At 44.9% G+C, this 14,292-nt stretch overlaps 1 protein-coding gene across 1 annotated transcript in view; it reads left to right on the top strand.

Annotated features, from left to right (window-relative positions):
- Atg2b (autophagy related 2B) overlaps positions 1 to 14,292 on the top strand; it is a 71,866-nt gene that overhangs the window by 31,540 nt on the left and 26,034 nt on the right. The window contains exons 15-28 of the mRNA XM_052185136.1: positions 1,275 to 1,548; positions 2,929 to 3,031; positions 3,297 to 3,492; positions 4,033 to 4,175; positions 5,994 to 6,151; positions 6,462 to 6,634; positions 7,299 to 7,449; positions 8,852 to 9,051; positions 9,193 to 9,273; positions 10,999 to 11,105; positions 11,567 to 11,659; positions 12,153 to 12,223; positions 12,648 to 12,724; positions 13,390 to 13,560. Coding sequence (XP_052041096.1) covers positions 1,275 to 1,548; positions 2,929 to 3,031; positions 3,297 to 3,492; positions 4,033 to 4,175; positions 5,994 to 6,151; positions 6,462 to 6,634; positions 7,299 to 7,449; positions 8,852 to 9,051; positions 9,193 to 9,273; positions 10,999 to 11,105; positions 11,567 to 11,659; positions 12,153 to 12,223; positions 12,648 to 12,724; positions 13,390 to 13,560 — 1,998 coding nt within the window. The remainder of the gene's footprint in view (positions 1 to 1,274; positions 1,549 to 2,928; positions 3,032 to 3,296; positions 3,493 to 4,032; positions 4,176 to 5,993; positions 6,152 to 6,461; positions 6,635 to 7,298; positions 7,450 to 8,851; positions 9,052 to 9,192; positions 9,274 to 10,998; positions 11,106 to 11,566; positions 11,660 to 12,152; positions 12,224 to 12,647; positions 12,725 to 13,389; positions 13,561 to 14,292) is intronic.

Raw genomic sequence — 14,292 nt, forward strand, 5'->3', positions numbered from 1 at the left:
AAAGGAAATAGCACGGGGGCTGTGGAGAGTGCGCTGGGACGCATCACTGCATCACTCTTGTGGGGTCGTACGTGTTGGGGACTTGGGACTGCACTGGGGCTTGGTGGTTGGAGTGCTAGCCTGTGGGACCAGGAGCAGTCCCAGGCTGGCAGGCAGCTTTAGTGGGCAGAGGTTAGTGCAGCAGTGTGTGCCCGCAGTCATAGCTGCTCTGGGGCTGAAGCGGTTTCCCCTTTGTTCCCTGTGTTGAAGCAGCATTCCTTAGTTTCCACTGCCTCCTGTTGGTGGTCCTTTTAGGTTGTAGGCCAGTCTCCATATTGCTGTCAGCCCCGGGTGTGTTGGGATGAGCTAATCATCCCTTGGCTTTCCTTAGTTTGGAGTTGAGATTTGAGAGTGGAGTTTATGTTAGGAAGCCAACTAGGGAAGAGAGAGAAAGGCCTGGGCTTTAACTTTAAAGAAACATGGGACCTGCTAGAAGAGGGAGGACCGTGAGGAGGGTGACAGGAGCACAGCACAGTGAGACCCATGCGGACTGTCATGGCAGGGAGCTAGCTCTGGGAGGTAGAGGACATTTTTATGGAAAATTTGAAGCCAACTTTTGTTTGAATGGATGCTTTTGACCATTGCGTATAATAGTGATTTTTTACCTGCAGAAGTTCGGTCTGGTTCTTCCTCCAGCCTCATCCTCCCAGAAATAAGACTCAGATTCATACTATGTTTATTCACTCCTTGGCCATGTAGCTACCTTCTTCTCTGACTAGATTATAATTTAAAATAACCCATTTATTCTAATCTACATTCTGGCTGATTACCTGTGCTCAGGGACCATGCATCCGTCTCATCACATCTTCCTGGGTGAATCTTCCTCACCTGGCAGTCTCTCAGATCTTTTCTGCCTCCTGTATGTCTCACCTAAGCCATTTCCTGCTTAAACCATAGGTCATCAATTTTATTATTGACAGGCGCCATGTCCACATCGGCATAGGATATTTTACATTAACCTTTTAGGATTTGTTAGTAGGTGACTTTGTACCCTTTCTTTGTAGTTTATGGTAAGCTATGGAAGGCTTTATAGTTCCTGTCTTTATACTTGCTTACTTTTATATGAAGATTCAGCTGTTGCCCACAGGTCTGAATAGCACTAGCTGTTCCATTTGAACTTGGTTGTGCTAGTACGGTGGTGGCTTGTTTGAATTGTTGTGGATGCTGTGGCACATGGGCAGCAGCGATGGCTGGTGCATACTGAGATGCTAAGCGTCCTGTATCTCCTGTTTCAGCACAAGGCTTTCACTGAGGTGTTCCTAGATGATGCGCACAGTCCTGCCAACCGTCGGGTGTCTGTGCAAGTTGCCACCCCAGCGCTGCACCTGTCTGTTCGCTTCCCTATTCCCGATCTTCGATCAGACCAGGAAAGAGGACCCTGGTTTAAGAAGTCACTTCAGAAGGAGACCCTTCATTTAGAATTTACAGATCTGGAGTCCAAGACAGAGTTTGTGGGAGGATCCACCCCAGAACAAACTAAACTGGAACTGACTTTTCGAGAGCTATCTGGTAAGACTGAACACACCTGTTCAGTGTGTGTTCCCAGAGCAGACTTCACGTAGAACACTGCTCCTCTCAGCACCTAAAATGGCAAAATTGGGAGCACAGTTAGAGAACAGAACAATAGCCTCCCCCCAGAATTGTGTGGAGAATTAAAAAAACAAAAACAAAAAACTGTAGTGATTAGTTTGCTTTGGTGATGTTCTTATCTTCTATAGGAATGAGTGCATTAGCATTTTCTGTCTTCGTATACCACTTAGTGTATTAGGGGCTGGGTAGCCTGAGGGCCACTCTGCAGTCCTATACATGCAGGTCACAGGTCACAGACATGCTGTCCTTTCCTTTAGTTGTCATTCCTGATCTGTGCTGAAGAGATTCCTGATCTGTGTCTCCCTAGCTCACAGTAGTAAGGGCAAATCTGACACCTGACTCCCCGGCTGCCACACTACCTCCCTTTCGGGGACATCATGGTAAAATATGACACAAGTTGGCTGCATTCTTGTCCCTGTCACCAACTCACCTCACACCTCTCGGTAGCCAGCATTTCCCTGGTCTGTTCTGATGCCTTGAGTTTGACAGGTTTTCTTGTTGATACTTAAATGGAAATTGCCAGTGATGTTTAGGAGCGGATGTTTACATACGTTCCACCATCCCATATCGAGTTGGCTGCAGCTTTTTGTTTTACAGGAAGGCTGTGAAGGACAGGGAGAAGCCAGTGTGGTAGTTAGCATGCATATACAAAATGCACACCCAAGTACACCTGTATCTTTATGTTTTTAGCTCTCAGTTATTGGATAAGCTTATTTTTTTTTATCTTTTCTGCCGCACTGGAGACTGAACTCAGGGTCTTGCATGCTGGGTAATTGCTCTACCTCTGAGCTGTAGTTGTAAGCTGTATACTTTTCTTCTGTGAAGAAATAACTGGGGCTAGAGAAATGGCTCAGTGGTTAAGAGGTCTTGCTGTAAAACCTGGAAGACCTAAGTTCAGATACCGACACCCACATAACAAGCTGAGCATTGTCTCACTGTGCCCAAAAGTGTGTAGAAAGAAGTCCCTGGGGCTAGCTGCCTGCCAGTTTAGTCAGGAAAAGTGCATGCTCCTGCCTCAGGGGAATAAGATGGTGAGAAAGATTACCTGATTCCTCAACTACACACCAGGAAATCATTACCAGTACTCAAATAGGTGGTGAATGGAAATGTTCACTATAAATATGTATCTTACACATGCAGTACTAGTAAGAATTTCATTTGAATAAAAGCTGGCTTATTTATGTGCACATAATAGCACAGGGCACATTAAAGTAGGGGCCTATGAGCTGCAGAGCTATGAATGATGTGGTCTTCAGCATCTGAGACGCACGTTGCAGTAAAGTCATCTTGGTTATATAGGGTCATTCCAGGAGGAAAAAGGAGAGCCGTCTGTCAAGTTTTTCCATGTGTCTGGTGGAGTAGATGGAGACACAGCATCTTCAGATGATTTTGACTGGCCGCGGTAAGCAAATGGAGGGGTATAATGGAATTTTCAAAAAGTCAAACTTTGATTGTCAAGAATCCACTGTTAATGACCTTCCTTTGTTTATTTATTGTGCTCTATGCTGTGAAGTCTACCTGTGGGTTACAGTAGGCATGGGCTTTATAGTTATAGGTCAGTCTAATCAAATTAACTTTTAATGGGTATTCACTATGTAAACCTGCAGAAAGTAAACATGTTGCCATTTATACTTACATATTAATTTTTCAAATTATTTTGTGATCAGAATGGTACTGAAAATAAATCCACCAGCCATGCATTCCATTTTGGAGAGAATAGCAGCTGAGGAGGAGGAAGAGAATGATGGCCACTACCAGGAGGAGGAGGAAGGAGGAGCTCACTCCCTGAAAGATGTCTGTGACCTGAGGCGGCCAGCCCCATCTCCCTTTTCCTCTCGTAGAGTAATGTTTGAGAATGAGCAGGTAAAGAGAATCCTGGCGAGCACTGCAGGATCCTTATCTCACTCGGCCAAGGAGAGATGCGCTCCTGCTTCCTCGCTACCCTGTCCTCTCCTCCTTTATGCTTTGTGTCGCAGGTTGGTTTTGAACTTGTGACCCTCTTGCTTCCACTTCTGAGTTGTGTGATAACAGTTTGTACACTACACTCAGCTAGTTCTTTATTTTTGAAAGAACACTGTAATCCTGGTACTTGGGAGGTGGAGGCAGGAGGATTTTAAGTTTGAGTACAGATTGGGAGACATTACAAGACCCCCTTTTATTAACAATACCAGCAGCAGCAGCAAGAACTCCCAAACAGCAATAACAACAGCAAAAATAATCTGTGTATTTTTTATACTTCTTTGTAACTCTTGGTATCCATTTTTCTTGATGTATATATATTCTCCCTAGTTAAAGGTTATGTTTTATTTGCTCACATAGTAAATGGTATAGTGATTTAACTACTGTTTTAAATGTAGGTTGCGTCTTTGACGTGCTTTCTCACATTGAACTGTCCTGTTTTAGATGGTGATGCCGGGAGACCCTGTGGAGATGACAGAGTTTCAGGATAAAGCCATCAGCAACTCGCACTACGTGCTGGAGCTTCTGCTACCCAACATCCACCTGACACTGCCCAACAAAAGCTTTTACGAGAAGCTCTATAACAGGTAAGTGTGAGCTGCCCAGTGCTACCAGCACCCCAGCTTCCAGAATCGTGCTTTCATACACTTTTACATGCTCTTGATGGTGTCCACGGAGCTGAGGGTCCCAACCTGGGTCAGAAAGAGCACCACCAACACCTCCCAAACAGTCCTAATAGCAACGAGAATAATGCATAAATTGTTTGTACTAGTTTGTAACTCCAAGATCGATTGATAACTGTTTTCTCTGCATATATGTTGTTCTGATACTTCACCAGCCTGTATGCTGCCTGTTGGCTGTGTCAACGAGCTGCTAAGAAACACTGTTTTTCAATGGCGTGAAGAGCATTAGGAGATTTGAGTAGCAGGCCAGTAGGCACTGGCTAGCTTTCTCAGGTTTTTTTGTAACCCAAAATTTTCATTTAGTTTGTTTAAATACTCAACACATCTATCTAGGAAATACAGTGAATTGGAATTTGGGTTCAGACTCTGATGAGTAAGGATACTTCTTGTAGCCTCTGTCACCCCAGTTTATACATCTGCCAAATGCAGATGGTAGGGGCTTACCCACAGGGCCTCTTGGGGGGTTAAATCATGTCAGCATCAGGCCTGCAGTGAGCTCTGGAGCACCCTCAGGAGGGAGGCAGTGCTTACTTAGTAGGTATCATTGCCTCTAGTTGTAACAACTTCTCCTTGACTTCAGAGACCGTTGCTTCTGCAGTGGATTTGTTTGGTGTCAGGTAGCCAGCTCTTAGTGCTAAGTCTTAGGGTCTCCAGGTCTCTCCACTGACCTGAGGTTGTAAGTCTTAGTGTATCAAGGTTCACTTTAGTTCAGTAGTCAGAACAGGATTTCACATACCAGGCCATTGGTATGCACGGTAGCACGTTAAGTAAGGTTTTTGGGTTTTTTTTGTTTTTTTGGTTTTTCGAGACAGGGTTTCTCTGCGTAGCCCTGGCTGTCCTGAACTCACTTTGTAGACCAGGCTGGCCTCGAACTCAGAAATCCACCTGCCTCTGCCTCCCAAGTGCTGGGATTAAAGGCGTGTGCCACCATTGCCTGGCTCGTTTTATTTTTAAACTATTTATTTATTTAGGTTTAGTGTGTGTGTATTTGTATTTGTGTATGTGTGTATTTGTATGTATTTATGTGTGTGTGTATTTGTGTGTGTGTGTGCATTTGTGTATGTTTCTATTTGTGCGTCTTTGGGAGCTGAGTCTAATCTTGACCACCAGCTTTTCTTCAGCTTGGCGGTTTGACTTTGGGGAGATCACTTAAGCTTTAAGTGGTGGCTTCTTCATGGATCAATTGGGGTAGTGAGTCTCCCGTCTGTCCCGTGGGGCTGGTGGGGAGGGACTGGAGTGTCCCCATAGCAGTTTGTCAAGTGAAAGCTGTTCCTACTGTCATTTGGAAGTGTGTGGGTGTTTTGTTTTGTTTTGTTTTTTTAAAGAGAAGGTCTCACTGTGCAACTTTGGCTGGTCTGAAACTTGCTGCATAGACCAGGCTGGCTGCTTCTGCCTCTTAGGATTGAAGGCATGCCTCATTACACTTGGCTGAGTTTTTCTCTTTAGTTAGCTCTAACCTTTAAAGTCTTCTTAGTGGTGTGATTAGGGCTTTCAGGGTATTGACATGACGGACACTAGGTGATAACTAATTAGGGTCCAGTCTCAGACTCCTTTCTCTGCCCGTGCTTTCCCATTAAAAGCACATAACTGCTGTTTTAAAGTCTTCACAGGATCGTGTTCCATTCTGCTTGAAACCTTATTTATCTAACACAGGACCTGGAAAGAGATTCTCTGTCTGTCCCCACTTACAAGGTTCCTGTTCACCCTGTGCTTTGTGTCTAGGATCTTTAATGACTTGCTTCTCTGGGAGCCAACAGCTCCTTCACCAGTGGAGACACTTGAAAACGTTTCCTATGGCATCGGGCTCTCTGTGGCCAGTCAGCTGATAAACACCTTCAGCAAAGATAGCTGCAGTCCCTTTAAATCTGCAGTTCACTATGGTAATGTACTTTACATTGGTTCTGGTATAAGCACCTTATTTCTAAGTCTCAGACTTGTTTTCTATTTTTATGCTGTAATTTCTTTGGAAATTTCTATGACTTTTCCCATTATTGTATCTATTCTGGCAAGAACTTTGGTACTCGAACATAGACTCTTTGACGTGATCATGTACATGTTTGAAATTCACTTGGAGGCCCCTCGCCCTCATGGTTCTGTCCTGTGTGAAAATGCAAAGTACTATTGTGATCATGTAGGCTGCTGCCTTCTTAGCTGTCGGACCCTGTAATAGTAGGTCTTTTCCCTGCATAGATGAAGACAGTGGATCTGAAGAAGAGACTTTGCAGTATTTTTCTGCTGTTGATCCCAACTATCGTTCCCGTAGGAAAAAAAAGTTGGACTCTCAGAACAAGAACTCTCAGAGCTTCCTCTCGGTGCTTCTGAGTATCAATCATGGACTAGTGGCGGTATTCACTGATGTGAAGGTATGGCTGCAGCCTCCTAGAATGAAGTGGGGCGGAGCTGTTAGTGTGGGGGGGGGGGGAGCAGTGCTCAGGGGGCCCGAGGCACAGCTCCTTTGGGGCTTGCTTTCTCCTCTGATCTCAGGCTGTATGGCCGCCTGCAGCAAGCGCCTGCTAAAGCCACTTTAGCAGTGGTGGCGCACACCTTTAATCCCAGCACTTGGGAGGCAGAGGCAGGCAGATTTCTGAGTTCAAGGCTAGCCTGGTCTACAAAGTGAGTTCCAGGACAGCCAGAGCTACACAAAGAAACCCTGTTTCAACCCCCCCCCCCAAAAAAAAAAAAGCACAAGTGCCTACTAATTCTGCCAGTGAGGGCAGTAATTGTAACTTTTGTTTGTCTCATTTTAAAAGAGGGTGAAGCCCAAGTATTTGTTACAGAGGACCTACATAGCACACACAGTATTCAATGTTTTGTCCCACTGTATCAAAAGGCTCAAGAATCAGACTGCTTTGTGTGGTGTGGAAGAATTTCCTGAGTTAGATTCAGAATGAGCGTGCTAAACACGACTAAGAGCCCACCTGCTATGTACATCTACTGTGTGATTTAGGTTCCAGCTGCAGTATTAACATTTGACCCAAAGAAATAAAAAGTGACTGTGTCTCCCCCCCCCCCCCATTGTTTTGTCAGCAAGATAATGGAGATCTGATGGAGAGTAAGCACGGTGAATTCTGGTTAGAATTCCATAGCGGCTCGTTCTTCTGCGTGACAAAGTATGAGGGCTTTGATGACAAGCACTACATCTGCTTGCATTCCAGCAGCCTCAGGCTGTACCACAAAGGTAGGGCATGTACACAAAGGTAGGGCTTGGTGGGTGAATTTCCTATTTGTTAAGGACAATCTTGAAAATACAATGTTGATGGAAGTTGTATTCTGTTGGGAGTTCTGGTTTTGTTGCCAGAATCATAGATTAAAACTTTTTTTGTTTTGAGACAAAGTCTCACTCTATAGCCAATACTGGTTCTGAACTTGAGATTCTCCTGCCTCAGCCTCCCAAGTTCTAGGATTGTAAATACTCACTACCTCATATGACTAAAACTTACAGATTTTGAGTAGTTGCCTAAATTATTCTGTGAATAGGCACAAAGATAGGAAAATCTTGTTTTCCTAGCACTTTAGAATCTTGGTTTGTTTTTTTTCTTGTGAGTTTTTGCTCTTAGTTATACCAACATTGACAAAGAGAAGTAGGGTGTTGCTACCATGCTGGCCTTTGACCCTATGCCACCAGAACCGTGCCAGGTTCTGTGGGGAACTCTGCAGACACAACAACCAGTAGAGTAACTGATGGCATGAGGCAAGAAGAAAGTCTAGTTCAACACATCAGAGTCTGACACTGGGCAGTTTATTTGAGGCATATTTCAGTACAGCATAATTTGGAACAGTCTCCTGCTGTGATAACCCTGTGTACACAGTGAGGTATAGTTTTACTGAGACTCTTCTCAAAGTACATGTCATTTCTACCATGAAGATGGCTTGTATAGATAGACTACATGTGCCATCTTAAGGGCCTGAGGAGGATCTGGTGTGGTCTTAGTCATACAGATAGTGCGGAGGTCACCCACATCCAGTCCTGTTTGTAAGAGTCTGGGGAACCCGATATGGCCTGGCCCCACAGATAGCATAGGAGTCACCAGACAATAGTGATTCCATTTCCAGCATTTTGGGCAGAAAACAGGTTATATATCTCTTCCTTTGAAGAGTCAACTCTGTATGGTATGTTGACATTTTTGGTTTACTAGTGGTTGTCGGTAAGCACTAGGACCTCTGTGCCCCCAGTAAGGTTCAAAGAAATACAGGCCTGCCCTGGAACTTAGGTTAGAAATACTCTGAATCTCGGATGTCTCTGATAGTGAGCTGCCACAGCGGACATTCTGTGTGTCTACTGATGGGGACCCATCAGCGCACCGGTGAGCCAGAGCCGTGCACGAATGGCCTTGAGCCTGTTGTCTGAGGAGCACACAATACAAAAATGACTCAAGTCCAGAAAGTACTCACCCTTTAATATCTCATTTAATGTATGTGAACATTCCCTACAAATTCCCAACTACTTCTGATTCTGAGCATCTTGGGTAAAGCCTACTCAGCCTGCACAGAGTTCTGTTGTGAGTTGTGAAAGTCCAAACAATTACAGAACTAATTTCAAGTGATAAATGTTGTCGGTGTTTTTATCTCAACGTGTCTAGGCATAGTAGATGGAGCCATTCTCCCTACAGAGGCGCGCTTGCCCTGTTCCACCCGCCCACACTGGCTGGAACCTACAATTTATTCCTCTGAAGAAGATGGCCTCAGCCGAGCTGCCTCAGATGGTGTTGGGGGAGACAATTTGAATATGCTCTCGGTCGCAGTGAAGATCCTGTCTGATAAGTCCGAGTCCAACACGAAGGTGTGTGCCTTACTATGCTCGCTGCCCTTAGTGGTTTGCTTGTTCCCCAAGGGGACTGTAGCCTTGGCAACGCCTTTGTTTTTTTTGGGGGAAACTTGAGTTGGGGATTAATGTGGTTCTTTGTGTTGTCCTGTGGTGCAGGAGTTCCTTGTGGCTGTGGGGCTGAAAGGAGCCACTCTACAGCACAGGGTGCTGCCTGCCGGACTCAGTTGGCACGAGCAGGTAAGAGCTGCCACCTATCATGTCCTTTAATAGCATTTACAAGTCCCGATGCCCAGAGGGAGGTGACTCTTTCCTCAAATGGTGGTCCCCATAGCTTCTCAGTGTGGGCACCATTGTTGTTAGATTAGTGAAGAGAAGGAGTGCTTGGAGAATGCCCAGCCTGGAGGGCAGACCGAGACACTTGAGTGCTGAAGACCAGAGACAGGTTCATATTCCTTATGTCTGCCTGCCTGCCTGCCTGCCTTATTTTTTCCATGCTTGGGACTAAAGCCAGGACCTCACACATGCTTACTGTTCTACTGTCTATTAGAATACAAAGCCTTGCCAGGCGGTAGTGGCACACACCTGTAATCCCAGCACTTGGGAGGCAGAGGCAGAGGCAGAGGCAGGTGGATTTCTGAGTTCGAGGCCAGCCTGGTCTACAGAGTGAGTTCCAGGACAGCCAGGACTACACAGAGAAACCCTGTCTAGAAAAACCCAAAAAAAAAAAAAAAAAAAAAAAAGGCAATATAAAGCCTTAGCATTGGACCCCAGCAGCACATAAATGCAGCAGACATCCACGACAGAGTTTAGGAAGCTGAGGATGACCTTGAAGTTTCTACTTCCTTAGCTCTACTTGTTGAGGAAACCAGATTTTTGAAAAATGGTCTTCACCAAAGACTTTCCAAGAATTGTTCTGAACAATATGTGAATTGTATTATTGTGCATACTTTCTGTTTTCTTAAGATAGGGCTTTCTCTCATCCAGGTACTAAGTGCCGGTCCAGTCCTGTTTAGATTCCAAAACTAGAGGAGACTGAGAGTGTTTAAGGTGGCGTGACCACAGACATAAGGTGGGGTTTCTAAGGTGTCTGTGGCATTCAGTTATTGGATGTGACTCTTCATTTCAAGTTCCAGTTTAGCAAGTACTTTAGCCTTGCAATTGTGTTACATAAGGGCCACAGGCTGTGATAAGCACACACACACAGTAGGACATCAGGCTGTGATAAGCACATACACACACAAGAGGACATCAGGCAGTGATAAGCACACACACAGTAGGACATCAGGCTGTGATAAGCACACACACACACAGTAGGACATCAGGCAGTGATAAGCACACAGTAGGACATCAGCCCGGGATAAGCACACAATAGGACATCAGGCAGTGATAAGCACACACACACACACACACACACACACACACACACACACACACAGTAGGACATCAGGCAGTGATAAGCACACACACAGTAGGACATCAGCCCGGGATAAGCACACACACACACAGTAGGACAGCAGACTGTGATAAGCACACACACAGTAGGACATCAGGCTGTGATAAGCACACACGCAGTAAGATGGTTGCTATAGATAGGTAAGTGCATCTCTCCTTTTCTTCAGCATTCCTGTCACAATCCTTTCACAATCCCTTCAGAACAACAGTGTTTTCTTACAGTATCTTTCTTTTTTTAACTACTTTTTTAAAAAAGATTATTTATATATATGTGAGTACACTATAACTGTCTTCAGACACAGAAGAGGGCATCAGATCTCATTACGGATGGTTGTGAGCCACCATGTGGTGGTTGAACTCAGGACCTCTGGAAGAGCAGTGAGCGTTCTTAACTACTGAGAGATCTCTTCAGCCCCTTAGAGCATCTTAAGTCACTCTGTTATATTTTAAATATATTCTAGCAAAATGTTATTTCTTCTAAGGCAGATAGTTATGTCTTTGTGATTACAGATTTTAAACTTCTTGAACATTGCCGATGAGCCTGTTTTAGGATATAACCCTCCAGCTTCTTTCACAACTTTCCATGTCCATCTTTGGAGCTGTGCACTTGATTACAGGTGAGTCCGTTAGAGCAGAGAACAGTTTTACTTAAATCATTGATTTTAGAACCACCAAGCCTGAGAACCTGAGTTCATTTCCTGGGGTTCGTGTCACGGAAGAACAGATCCAACTCCCCTCATGGGACCACACATGGCTTCCACATACTCTCCACATAGCCACATACACACATATGTAAACAAATCAAGTGTTAATAAAAGTTAAAATATTCTAATTTTTGAATAAATATTTCTGCCTGCTGTGGGGTTGCACACCTGCAGTTCCAATACTTACCGCTTGGGTAAGAAGACCGAACATTTGGAGCCAGTCTGGGCTCCGTAGGAGATCCTGTCACAAAAAGAATATACCCAACAAAACAAAGCAGGACCCCTAACAGTCCCACGATGGAGTAGTTGAGGTGGAAGTGTTTGGAAGAGTCCTGCTGCTCAGGCTGCTGATGGTTGCTTGTTTTTGCTGCCAGGCCCCTTCACCTGCCGCTCCGATCCCTTCTTACTGTCGAGACGTTCAGCGTTTCTAGCAGCGTTGCCTTGGATAAATCTTCCTCTACTCTCAGGTACCTGTGAACTCAGTGCATCAGCTGGACATACTGGGCTCCCTTACCCAAACTGCCGCCTAAATCAGCCCAGTCTGACCACTTAGTCACCCTTCCTCAGGGGGCTTCTCAGGGCCATGCTCCTCTGCCCCTCTCACCGGCAGGCATGTTTCCACTTTAGGGGATGACGGCACCCCAAGACTCTCGTGTGGCTATTTATTCAGCTTAGGGAACGATGGCACCCCTGAAACTCTCGGGTGGCTATTTAGGACTTTTGATTGGTTTCCTGGTACCAGATATATGTTATCTCTGAAATGGAAACCTTTAGATGTGGGGCATCATTTGAAAGAGACAACTGGCCCAAAAGCCTAAATGACCATGTTTTGGCACCTTTACGTGCTTTGGGTCACATAGGTGTGCTGGCGAAGTACACTTAGGTGGCGCAGTGAGGTGTGGATGGCACTGTGCTTCTGTTCAGAAATTAGTTTTTCAGATGCTGTTTCTTTTCTTCCAGAATCATCATGGACGAGGCTGCTTTACACCTGTCAGACAAGTGTAACACTGTCACTATAAACCTGAATCGAGGTGAGTTCAAAGCAAACTCTGGGGCCGATTACTGCTGCTGAAATGTGTGGGAATGTACTAAAGCAATTTTAGTGTGAAGTGCTGTTGGAGAGGTGGGCTCTGATTAGGGAGCTTTTAACAGATGTTGAAATATGTTACATTTGTGACATCTTTAGAGTTTTCATTTTGAGGGTGTAATGTGCTAATGGTTTAGCTATGTGTTTCTTTATAGTCTAAATATCTATTTAATATGTAGTCATCTGTTGTAGCTAAAATTACATGAGGTGTCAGATGGCCTCACAGTGAGGTGGTAGAATTAGCCTGTCTGCACCTCTCATACTACAAATCCTGTGTGTGGGCAGTGCATGAATTGTAAACAAAGGTTAGGTTTTGATTGGATAAGTAGTTTAAAAAACACTACAGTAAATATTGTATTAAATTTTAGATTATGTTCGTGTGATGGACATGGGACTTTTAGAGCTGACCATAACTGCAGTAAAATCAGATTCTGATGGAGAACAGGTCAGTTGTAATAAGTGGAAATTTTTATTTAAGTCCTATTCTTAAAAGATTCTTAAAAAATGTAATGATTAGGACATATTTTTCCCCACCCAATTTCAGCCAAAATAGTTGGAAACTAGAATTAATTTAAGCACTTTTAATGTGACAAAACAAATGAGAGTATTTTTTAAAAAATATTTTTTAAAGAATTATTTTATGTATATAAGTACATTGTATCTGTCTTCAGACACACCAGAAGAGAGCATCAGATCCCATTACAAATGGTTGTGAGCCACAATGTGGTTGCTGGGAATTGAACTCAGGACCTTTGGGAGAGCAGTCAGTACTCTTAACCACTGAGCCATCTCTCCAGCCTACGAGTGTATATTTTATTTCGGATTTACTTTATGTGTTTGAATGCTTTGCGTACATGTGTGTATGTGTACCACGCGCATGCCTGCTACCTGCAAAAGTCAGAAGAGGGCGTCAGAGCCCTGGAACTGGAGTTACAGGCAGTTGTGAGCCACATGTGGGTGCTGGGGAATTGTCTCTGGTCCTTTGCTCAGAATGTCTGACCTATATCTCCAGCCCATGAATGTATATTTTAGTTCATGTGACCCTGTAGAGGACTTGGTGACTCTTGTCTACAAAAAGTGTTTGTCATTTTCTTCTTGTGCCCTGACCAGACTGAGCCCCGCTTTGAGTTGCACTGTTCCAGTGACGTCGTTCACATCAGAACATGCTCAGACTCGTGCGCTGCCCTGATGAATCTCATTCAGTATGTCGCAAGTTACGGGGACCTGCATGCACCTCACAAAGCAGAGGTGAAGCCTGGAGTCCCACAGAGAAAGCCCAAGGTACGGGGAAAGCACCATCCCACTGACGTCACTCCATGAGAGTGCTAAGTCTGTCTGACCAGTCTGTCTAGAGGGCGACTCCTGAGTCACCCTTCTCTGAGAAACCGCCTGCTGCCCTTGCTTTGTTTTACATTAATCTCAGCAGACATAATTCTCTTTCAGATTTTGATTATTAAACCAGCTGTGTCAGAATGCTGTGGGCAGCTCCATAGCAGGCACTGCTGTCAGCAGGAAGACTTCCTTCTCCAGCAGTGTCTGCCCTGTTCTCTGTGACTCCAATCAGCTGCTTCTGTGGAGCTGCCTCTCCCTCCATTGCAGCCCAGTGAGGGAAGCTGCAGGTTGTCTCCAGTGCTCACACCTGGACTCATTTGAGCATTTCCCTGGTTAGCAGGAGAAACAGCAGGTGTCCCTGTTTCAGTTTCAGGTCACTACAGGCTAGCTTATGCCTAGTGTCCCCTTTCTGATGTCCTGTGTCCAGCTTGAATGGTGCCGCAGTTAAACTTTGGTGGTTTTATTTTGCGGTGCTGTTGCTTACAGCCTTTTCTGTGAACAGAATCCTCAGTCTCCTCAGAACCTATTCAATAGGTCAGAGTTCTGTTCCCAAGGGTCTGACTGGCATTGTGAGCCTCGTTAGGTCAGCCTGCTCTTCCTTTCTGTTCCCCCTGCTCCCATTAGTGAGGGGACCAGAGATCCCCCTCTACTATCTGCTATTCTTAAAGATACTGTCCAGTT

The sequence above is a fragment of the Apodemus sylvaticus genome, chromosome 6 (genome assembly GCF_947179515.1).
Source record: "Apodemus sylvaticus chromosome 6, mApoSyl1.1, whole genome shotgun sequence".
Lineage (NCBI taxonomy): Eukaryota > Metazoa > Chordata > Mammalia > Rodentia > Muridae > Apodemus > Apodemus sylvaticus.